General features: G+C 37.9%; 1 protein-coding gene across 1 annotated transcript in view; it reads left to right on the top strand.

Annotated features, from left to right (window-relative positions):
• The window catches only part of Fstl5 (follistatin like 5), a gene marked incomplete at its 5' end in the record, with an annotated part of 578,391 nt that overhangs the window by 208,213 nt on the left and 358,748 nt on the right, over positions 1–11,430 (top strand). Inside the window, one exon of the mRNA XM_023705749.1 lies at positions 2,275–2,395. Within this exon, the coding sequence (XP_023561517.1) occupies positions 2,275–2,395 (121 nt within the window). The remainder of the gene's footprint in view (positions 1–2,274; positions 2,396–11,430) is intronic.

Genomic DNA, 11,430 nt, shown 5'->3' with positions numbered 1-11,430 from the left:
GTCCATGCATGTTCACCAGAGCAGCATCCCTGGCTCCTTTGTAGGACCAGAATAAAATCAAGCTATGCCGTGCCAGGTGCACAGTCAGGAAAAGGGGAGACCACTGCCTTGGTCTAGTAGGTGAATCTGAGTCAGATCCGAGGTCAACATCAAACCAAGGCCTGGGAGATAGCTTGGTGTTCTAAGCGACTGCCTGGCAAACACAATGAGCCGGTTAGATCCCCAGAACTGCTTGCTGTGCCAGCCCCATGCCAAGCTGGCCAAGAACCCAGGTGTGGTGGAGCATGCCTATACTCGCAGCACTGGGGAGCTGAGACAGGAGGCTCACTAGGAGCATGAGCTGCTAGAGAGACCCTGCACCAAAACAAAGCAAAATAAAACAACAAACAAACAAAGCAACAACAAAAAACAGTGAAAGTTTTTTCTTCAACTCTCCATAATATCTCTGCTTACAAACAAATAGGAGAATAAAAGGTCACTGAAATCCTACTGAGAGTCCTGCTTGCCTCTGGGGCCACAGCTGCTGGACACTGCAGCTCCAGGAATAGGCACCTTGGTCAGGGCCCGGTGAGGTCTGCTCTGGCGCTGGGTTCCCACTCCCAGCCAGGATGGGTTATTCCTGGAGGTGTAACCAAGAGGAGGTCTAAAGGCTTGTGGCTCTCTGAAAAGGACAACAGGGTCTGCTTCCTGGTCCCTTCTGGAGATGGCTTGGTCAGTAGGCACTTCTGTTAACCCTTCTGGCTGCACTGTGTGAGTGACGGTGAACATTCACTGTCCACGATTCTGATTTACGAAGCCCAGTTAAGCCAGGTAAACTTTCTGCCTAGTGCCTCTAAGGCAGCAGATGTCAGCCTGGACAACACAAGTTGATAGCATACGTAAGAACAGAGAATTCATGAGGCTTTTGAGATGCGATTGGCAGTCTCTGAAGTACTGTCTGCAGACCACTGAAGCCCGTCCCAGAGTGTGCTGGAGGCTGCCCTGCCCATGTGTCTACAAGGCCCTCAGACATACTGGGGTGCCCACCCTCATTCAGTTTAATTCAGGCAACCAAATTGTCAACTTAAAAGTATGTTCGATATGTTTAGAGATATAGAGCCAAAGTGTCCGAGGACCCTCAGCAAAGGGCACCTGCACTGTGCCACAATTACACCAAGAATTTCTGAACTTCTCTGCTTAATTCAAAGAAGGGACAATGCCTGACAGTCAGCCATAGCATCCACACTGCCATCTGGAAGCCAGCCGTGAGTTATTGGAAGACATGTCATGTGAAGCACCATTACTTTTAATTGTACCGATAGCTTTTTGGTCCATGCTATCTGCTGTCTTGCACTTAACTGTTGTGGGATGTTCTCTCATTCAGTTTCTAGCTGAGGAATAGCAAAACGATTTGACAGGCATTATAGAGCTCTGCAATCACATTGGTAGGGCTGGCTGACTTCAGAGACTGTTTCTGATTCCACAGGAACACCTTTGAAGCAGCACTGTAAAGCAAGTGAATTCCTGACGTTGTGTCCGGGAGGTCACACCCGCAGCCACAAGCTGCCCCATGAATGTGAATGTCTGAGAAGTCAGGTGGCTCTGTAAGGGGACCAGAAGGGGCCACAACAAGGAGTGGGAGCAAGCTGCAGGGTCAGTTCGGGAGCTCAGTGCCGAGTCCTGAGCACTCCGGTGACCTTCTTCACCCACTCGTGGACAGGCCTCCGCCCTCAGCCCGCGTGGTGATAACATCTGGCTCAGGAAACACTGGGCAGCTGCTCTCCTGTGGCCGAGGAGTGGTACGATCCCAGAGGACTTCGTTTCCTGCAGGGGAGAAGTTTAGGCAGAGGACGAAGCAATTCACACTCTGATTTTCACAAATTATATGAGGAGAAAATGAGCACAAACTGCCTCACTACTTTTGGGAGAAAGAAAATTGTTTTGACACAGGACATTGAGACTCAGGACAAAATCTACATATGGAGTTATTTCCTAAAATTAGCATAGGCAGAGGAAAGTAAATGAGTAAAATACAAAATATTCAGACTTCTTGGGTCTTACTGTGATGCTATCATATTAGAAACTTCATGCAGAATTTCAGTGCATCTCTTAACATTTTGGTTTTGCCTTTGAAATAGTTAAAAATAAATGGAAACCTGGGTTTTCCTTGGGGTCCATTTCATTGTCCCACTGCAGACTTAAATTGATCTATTATGTGATGACTACCTAAAATTGATTATATTAAAGGCATGTGAAGGTGTAGATGTAACTGTGTGGCTGTACTTTGCTTGTCAGGTGATAAAACTGGAGGATCTGTCCAAGGACAACTCTGAATGTACTCTGTATGATCTCGTGAAGTTTGATGATCTCAACGCAGACAAGCACCTGGGTCTGGAAGAATTTTATAGAGCATTCCGTGAGTACAAGATTCAATCTCTAAACTCTTTGTGTTGTTTTTCCTGTTTGTTTATGCAGAATGGTTTGCTAGCTTGATTTCTGAGTACACGCTGTTTCTGAAGTGATGACTTCAGTTTTCAATTCCATCTACATATACGGAAAATCTGAAGCATTTGCGAGCAGTAAGGTGGGAAGCTGGAGTTACTGATTGGCTTGGCTGTCCCTGTGGGGCTGGTTTGAGACACTGGTGGAACAAGGTCGCTTTTAGTACTTGGAAGTTGGTGCAGCTAACAGCAGTTTGCCACTATATAAAAGAGACACAGATTGATTTTTTTGCAGTGACAACTTTTAGCTCCACGAGTCAAGCAAAGCGTAGCAATTGATAAGGCTTGCGTGTATTTGAAGAGCTAACCCTCTTTAAGTTTGCGCTTTTGTGCAATGAAAAGTCCTACTGGTGTTAAGGTGTGTGAGAGTGCTTCACAACAGATACGTCACCTAGATGTGTCTTGGAACTTGTAGCTGTCCTTTATCAAGCAGTTATGAGGATGAAGGAGCCACACGAGGCCCCTTCCATCCACGAGGATGACTTTGGCACCATATATTCCCAACCAGATTGTTCTTTAAAAATAATCCCCAAAAGATTAATGTAAAACAGCAGGATCTGTGTACAACAAAAATTTAAAAAATAAAGTAAGCAAGTGGCGTTAGGAAATGATCAAAGAAGCAAAGTTCGACAGGGCACAACTCCGTGTAGGGCGGGGCAGGGCGCCAGCCCCGGACGAGAACGATGCGTCTCTCCACACAGATGCGCAGTCAGATACTTCATATAGAAAAGTTTTCGAATCATCCCTTTGCTGTCTTGCAACCATCATTGGCCATAACTGAGAAAGTTACTTAAATCTGTTATTTTTTAGTTTTATGTTATTTTTGCCATCCCATGGATTGAACTCATGACTTTGCACTTGCCAGGCAAGTGCTTATGCCACTGAACTATGTCCCTGGCAAATTTGTTATTTTACTTAAAAGTCTCTATGATTGAAGTTAATTCCTATAAATCACTGAACTTTATGCAACAGTTGAAGCAACCAAAATAATAGAAGTAATTTAATGCTGTAAATTTCTAAGGCAGGGCATAAGTATGTCATTAGAATTCAATTAAAATACATTTTTACTTTAAATTATAAGTAGCATCCAGGACAGGTAGCTCAGTTAATTGTCAAGCCCTTAAAACAATTTTATAAAGATAGCATAATTTTATTTCATTTTTTATTTTTTAAAGAATATAAAATAGTAGTAAGCTACAGAATTACAAGCAACATAAAATTTCACTAAACAAAGAAATTCAAATTCAACAATGGTTGCTGTACGGTATGTCACCTTCAAATTACTTGTTTACATTACCAGATATAAACATGCAAAATTGATTTAAAAAAAAGTTCTAAGAAATTAAAAAGAAAAAACAGTAAAAATTTAATCATTAACTGCTTCTTACAAAAGACCAGCAGATATCAACAGTACAATAATTCAAATTCTCCTGCATACAAACATAAATGTATCTTTTTCCTTTCTTTTTTTTTGACCTTTTCCTCCTCCCAGATTTTCCTTCCCATTGAGCAAATTATTTCCCTTTAACAGTATCAACTGTACCTTTCAAATTATATTTATTCTTTCAGGTTCTCACACTAGCAAGAAAATACAATGTTTGCACATGTGGGTCTGATTTATTTCACTTACAAATAGTTTCTAATTGCAGGCATTTATCTACAAAAGCCTAAAATTTGTCTGTTTCATAGCTGAGTAATATTCCATTGCATAAAAATACCATATTGTTTCTACCCATTCCTTAGTTGTTGGGCATTTGGGTTGTTTCCAAGATTTAGCTATAACAAATTGAGCTGTTACGAACATAGGTGCACTTACATTGCTGTGGTATGATGATTTCAGTTCTTTTGGAAAAATATCTAGGAGGGGACTAGCAGGCCTGAATGGGATCTCCAATCCTAGCTTTTTGAGAAATCTCCATATTGATTGATGTAATGGTGGTACCAGTCTTCAGTGCCAACGAGAGTGGAAAAGGATTCCTTCTTCCCCACTGCTACTCTAGCATTTGATATTGGCTGACTTCTTGATGACAGCCATTCTTTCTGGGGTGAGATGGAATCTCAGCATTGTTTTATTTTGCATCTCTTGAATGACCAGTGATGTTGAACATTTGTTCGTATACTTTGGGCATTTGTATCTCTTCATTTGTGAAGTGTGTGTTCGTCTCAGATGATCATTTTTGGATTGGGTCTTTGAATTTTAGAGGCCTGAGTTTTAAAACTTCTTTGTATATTCTAGATAAGAGTCTTTCATCTGAAGGACAGTCCACTATAATTTTTTCCCACCTTGTGGGTTTTATTTTTACTCTGCTCATGATTTCTTTTGACACACACAATCTTTTCACAAAGATGAGATCCCAATCATTGATTCTTTGAAGTGTCTCCCTTGTAGTTTGATTTTTGTTTATGAACTCTCTAGTATCCCTGTATCTTTAAGATTTCTACCTATTTTATCCCCTGGAAGATTTAATTTTCAATTTCAATATTTAAATCCTTGATTCATTTTGAATGTAGTTTGTGGATGGTAATAGGCATGGATCTAATTTTAGCCTTCAGGAAGCGCTGAGCCAGTATTTCCAGCACCATTTATTATAGAGGCTAGTTTTCTTCCAGTGAACATGTTTGTCCCCTTTGTCAAGCGTAAGGTGGCTGAGTGTGTGTTTGCAGTTGGGTCTGCATCTTCTAATCTGCTCCATTGATCCTCAGATCTATTTTTTTTGTTTGTTTGTTTTTTCCCCTGCCAGTGCCATGTTGATTTTATCACAGCAGCTTTGTAGTATAATTTCAAGTCAGGTATTGTGATGCCTCCTGCCTTTTCTTTTTTTCCCAGTTTTGCTTTTGATATTCTAGATCTGTTCTGGTTCCAGAGTAACTTTAGAATTTTGTTTTCTAGATCTGAGAAGTGTACTCATGCTATTTTAAATAGGAATGCATTGAATCTGTATAACAATTTTGGGGATATGGCCATTTTCACACCATTGATTCTTCCTATCCAGTAGCAAGGAATAACTTTCTATTGTCTTAAATCCTTTTCAGTTTCTTTTTCAGAGTACTATAATTTACACTGTATACGTCTTTTACTTCCTTTGTGAGATTCATCCCTAAATATTTCATTTTTTTAGGTTTCATTGTGAAAATCATGGTTTCCATAATTTCTCTCTGTGTGTTTGATGTTTATGTATGGAAATGCTATTGACTGTGTGTGTGTGTGTGTGTGTGTGTGTGTGTGTGTGTGTGCAGGGTCTCACCACACACCTCAAACTTGTAGTGATCCTCCTGTTTTCAGCATCCCCAATGCTGTACTTACAGGTGCGTGCCACCAAGCCCAGACTTGGTCCCCAGCTTAACGAGCCTGCGGGTGGGGCCAGAGCAACATGTGGTGTCAGGATCAAACCCCAGCCCCAGTGCTTACCTAATCAGGTGTTTAGTCTGCTGAACTATCTTGCTAGCCATGCTATTGATTTTTGAGTGTTGACTTTGTATCATGCTCTACTAATAAATTTAGTTATTAAATCTATGAATCTCTGAATGGAGTTTTTGGGGTCTTCTATGTACAATATTAAGTCATCTGCAAGTGATGAAAATTTCATTTCTTCTTTTCCAATCACTAGTCCTTTTATTTTCTTCTCTTGTCTAATTATTCTGGCTAATATTTCCAGAATTGTATTGAATAGGAGTGGAGACAGTGGGCATCTTTGTCTTGTTCCTGATTTTACTGAAGGCTTTCAGTTTTGCCTATTTAGCATGATATTGGATGTTGACTTGTCATAGATGGTTTTTATCAGGTTGACGTAAAGACTATGTATTCCAGTTTTCTGTAGTGTTTATGATGAATGAGTAGATTGGATTTTGTTAAAAGCTTTTTCTGCATCTGTAGAGAAAATTAATTTTTGTTTTTGTCTCTGTTGATGTGGTATATTATATTTATGGATTTGTGTATATTAAACCATCCCTGCATTCCTGGTATGAATTCCACTTCATGATACATAATCTTCTTGATGATTGGCTACATTCTGTTTGCTAGTATATAGGGGGATTTTTGCATGTATGTTCATTAGGGAGATTGGAGATTGGCATGTAGTTTTGGTATATGTATGTGTGTATTTGTGGTACCAGGGATAGAACTCAGGATCTAAAACTTGCCAGGCAAGCACTTATTCAACTGAGCTATCTCTTGAGCCCTGTAGTTCTGTGTTTTGGTTGGTTCCTTCTATGATTTTGGTATCAGAGTAATACTTGACTCCCTGAATTAGTTTGGGAGAATTGCTTCCCTTTCAATTTCATTGAAGAGTTTGAAAAGAGTTGGCTTTAGGTCCTTCCTTCATTTCTTGTAGAATTCAGCTGCGACTCCATCAGTACCTGGGCTTTTCTTTGTTGCTATGTTTCTTTAAATAACATTTTTCAATTTCATTGACTAATACTAAGTTATTCAGATTTTATATCTTCTTGACTCAGCTTTGGTAGTTCATATGTATCTAGGAATCTGTCAAATTCTTCTGTATATAGTATCCTGTGAGAGTAAAATCTTTGGAAATAGATATTTATGATCTTCTGATTTACAGTGGCTTCACTCTTTTCATTTCTCATTGCATGAATTTGAACTTTTTGTTTCCTTTTATTGATAAGGTTGACTAAGGATTTATCAATTATATGTATTCTTTCAAATAACCAATTCTTTGATTCATTAATTCTTTTCATTGTTTTCTTCATCTTCATTGCATTTATTTCTGCTCTGATCCTTATATTTTCTTGCTTCTTTGGGCTTGACTTGCTCTTCTTTTTCTAGGAGCATGAGGTAAAGCATAAGATTGTTTATTTGGGCTTGTTCTATTTTTCTGATGTGAGAATTTATTGCTATAAAGTTCCCTTTTAAGACAATTTTCATTGCATCTCACAGGTTTGGGTAAATTGTATCTGCATTTTGGTTTCATTGTAAATATTGTTTAATTTCATCTTTGAATGATTGATTTTTTTAAAGAACATATTATTTAGTTTCCATGCATTTATAAATTTTTTGTTGTTTCCTTGTCAATAGTTTCCAGTTTCAATGTATTATGGTCAGATAATATGCTTGGGAAAAGTTTGATTCCTTTGCATCTACTTAAGCATGGTCTATTTGCTAGCATATGTTCTATTTTTGAGAACGTCCCTTGTGCCACTGAAAATATGTAGTATGAAGGTGTTGTTTCGAACACTATGTAAAGCCCTACTAAGTTGGGCTAGGAAGATAGATTAAGCACTTACCTAGCAAACGCAGGGTCCTGAGTCCAATCCCCGGTACTGGAAAAAAAAAAAAAAAAAAAGATCTACTAAGTCAATTTCTTTGTAAATTTGGTTTAGTTCTGTTATTTTTTTGCTGATTCTTTGCATAGGTTGTTTATCTCTTTGCATCAATGAGGTGTTAAGGTTCCCTAGTACAATTTTGTTATTGCTCATTAGATTTTTCATGTCTGTTAAAATTTGTCTTATATAGTTGTGTGCTCCTACATTGGATGTTTATTTATAATTATTATCTCTTCCTCTTGCAGCTTTCCCCTAACAAGTATGAGGGGACCTTGTTTAACTCTTAATCATGCTTGATTTGAAGTTGACGTTTTCAGCAATCAGAATAGCTGCCCATTCTTTTCCTGGGTTCCTGTCACATGGAGTATTGTTTTCCATCCTTTGATGTTCAGTCTATTACTTTCTTTTTGAGTTAAATGTGTTTCTTATATGAATTGTATTGATGGGTTTTGTTCTTGATCCACTCTGGCAGCCTTCTTTTCTTTGATTGGTGGATTGAGGAAGCTTACATTGATGGTTCTAACTGGCATATATTGGTTTATCTTCATCATGTTGTTTTTGTGATCTAGGATCCCTCCTTCTCCTCTTTGCTTAATTGCTTTCTCTTGCTCTGTTCTTTTTGAAGCTGAAGTCATCTTTGCTGTTTCTAAAATGTCTGTCAGCACTCTGCAGGACTGGTTTGGTTGTCATGAATTTCTTCAGTTGTTCTTTGTCCTGGAAGTATTCAATATTTCCATTAATTTTGATAGATAGTTTTGCAAGAAAAATCTTTCTAGATTGGAAGATGTCTTCTTTCATGATCTCAAATATCTCACTTCAAGCTCCTCTTGAATCTTTGGTCTGTTTGGAGAACTCTGCCATGACTTTTTACAAATAATTTTATTGAGCAACAAATAGCAATGAGATAGTTTTACAAAAAATTACTAGCACATTTTCAATAATTAATACATTGCACCTTGTTGTCTTTGTGGTTATTCATTGCACAAGACACAGACATGATATTCTGTCTCAAACACTCTTATAACAAACCTCTCAATTCATTGAATTAAGAGAATGCAGCTGTATATCTATCCTATTTTGAGTAAACAGATACAAAATGATCATTCATTTCTATCCCAATTTTTTTGTTAGTTTTGTCAGAGAAGGGCGTTCCATTGGCATTTAAATACTGTAGATGCAGGAATTCAGCAAAATATACCAATATAGTCCAGTAGTCCATAATAGTAGTGGGTTTTCCATAAGACTGGCAATATCTGAAGTTGTTGACTTGAGCCTTTTCCAGTTCAGCATATTATTATGGCTTTACTTTTTATACTTCGTTTTCAAACTTTTCTGCTGGATGGTTAACACCAAGATAAAGCATAACCTGTATAACAAGAAATGCATCTTCCGTATCTGAAAAGGTCAGTCAAATCCCCTCAGGATTTATCCTGAGATCCTGTACCTCAGATTGTAGAACTTTTGTCAGTGTCAGCCATGTGGATGAGTCACGGCCATTGCTTGACCAATTTGCTCTCTGTGAAAGCCTGAGAGAATGTTTTCTCTCCATGTGACTCTCCTTAGGCACATTCTACATCATCATTCATTTTCCTCTGTGGACTCATAATCTCCTTGATCAAAAAATTTGGGACACAACTGAGTTACATGATGTTTATAGTACATGTTCTCTTATGTCCTGAGTCTTCACTAACCTTTAAATGCTAGGGTCTAAATGTTGGCTGTCTTGCAGCCCTTCTTTTTCTCTAATTTTTGTTCTGAAAACTTAGGTTGTTAACCTTCCAGAAGAGAGGCTTATTATTTTTACCCTACAACATAGGCAGTTGTGCTTAACCTCACTATCTGTCTGGATATCAAACATCTTAGACATAACATGGAACAGGTATTTTCCATCAGGTATTGATATGTTAAATTCTGAGCCCATCCAGAGTATGAAGGAAAAAGATTAAAAAATTAAAAATTAAAAAAATAAGAATAAACAATTGCATATTTTTGCACACAAATTCAGAAGTCTAACAATCTACAGCCTTGTATCAGGACAGTCCTGTGACATTTTCTTTGTGTGTGCCTTGTTTTCATTGATTTACCTTTTTTTTAAACAAACATTTACTTGAGAGACAGTATGGCAGTAATTGGTATGTCATGACAAGCAGTACGTAATTAGAAGACCAGAATGACAGGCATTCCAAGCATGACCCTATCATTTCACATTGCTTTCTTCAGTGCAGTTGCTTAGTTCAAAAATATCAGCATATATAGTTAGTCAGGGTAATAATCCTACCAATTAACTGCTAATTTCACAAACATTCTGAGGATTCTCAGGACCATGGCCTTACCCATCTTGTGCATAAAAATGTTGACTTTGCCCTGTCATGTTTCCTAGCTTTTCTCCTGGCCCTCTCTTCGTTGTCTAATCCTCAAGTTCTCACTTTCCTTTTAATTGTTATGCCTTTCCATTTTTATTTTTTCCTTTGAGTTCTTATACTAGGGAGATTATATGATATTTACACATGAGGGTCTGGTTTATGTCACTTATATCTTCAAGTGAAATCCATTTATATATAAAGGCTTCGAGTGTATCAATCTTTATAGCTGAATAGTATTCCATTGTATAAAAGTATCACATCTTTTTAATCCATTCCTCAGGTGAAGGGCATCTTAGTTATTTCCAAGGTTTTGCTATCACAAACTGGGCTGCTACAAAAGTAGGTACACATATATCACTATGATATGATATTTTTGGTTCCTCTGGGAAAATTCTCCATGGGGGATAGCTTGTTTGAATGGGAATTCCAGTCCTGGTTTTTAAAGGAGGCTCCACACTGATTTCCATAATGGTTGCACCAGTCTACATACCCACCAGCAGTGGAGAAGGCTTCCTTTTTCCCCACAACCTCTAGAGCTTTTGTTGTTGGCTGATTTCTATATGACAGCCATTCTCTCTGGGGTGAGATGGTATCTCAGTGATGTTTTCATTTGCATTTCACATTTGACTAGTGATATGGAGCATTTTCTCATGTATTTATTTGCTTCTTTAATTTAATCATTTGAGAAGTGTGTGTTCATCTCGAATGCCTATTTCTGAATTGAGTCTTTAAACCTCGGGGTCCTAGTGTTTTTTATTTCTTTATAAATAGTAAAGAGCAGACCTTTGTCTGAGTATTTATTAGTCAAGAGTTTTTCCAAATTTGTGGGTTGCTTTTTCACTTTGTTGGTATTTTCTTTTGATGTGCACAAACTTCTCAGTAAGAGGAGGTCCTAGTTGTGAATTCTTTCAAGTGTTTCACGTTCAATTTGATTTTTCTTCTTGAGATCTTTGCCAACCCCTATGTCTTCAAGTGTTCTTCCTACTTTTTCTTCCAGGAGATTTAGTGTTTCTTTTTTTATATACAATATGTTTTTATTTATTCATTTTTCCCATAATTTTGTTGAGAAACAAATAGCAATGACACAGTTTCAAACCACATTGGTAGGACAGTTTCAATAATTAACACATGGCATACGCGCTTCCTAGTGGTTATTTGCTGTACAATATGCGGACATGATATCCTATTTACAAACACTATTAGAACAAATCTCTCTATTCATTAAGAGAATGTAACTATATATCTATCCTACCCATTTTGAATACACAGATACAAAATGGACATTCATCTGTGTCGCCTTTTTTTTT

Source organism: Octodon degus, unplaced genomic scaffold, assembly GCF_000260255.1.
Source record: "Octodon degus isolate 3935 unplaced genomic scaffold, OctDeg1.0 scaffold00228, whole genome shotgun sequence".
Taxonomy (NCBI): Eukaryota; Metazoa; Chordata; class Mammalia; order Rodentia; family Octodontidae; genus Octodon; species Octodon degus.
This window is presented reverse-complemented; position numbering and strand designations above follow the sequence as displayed.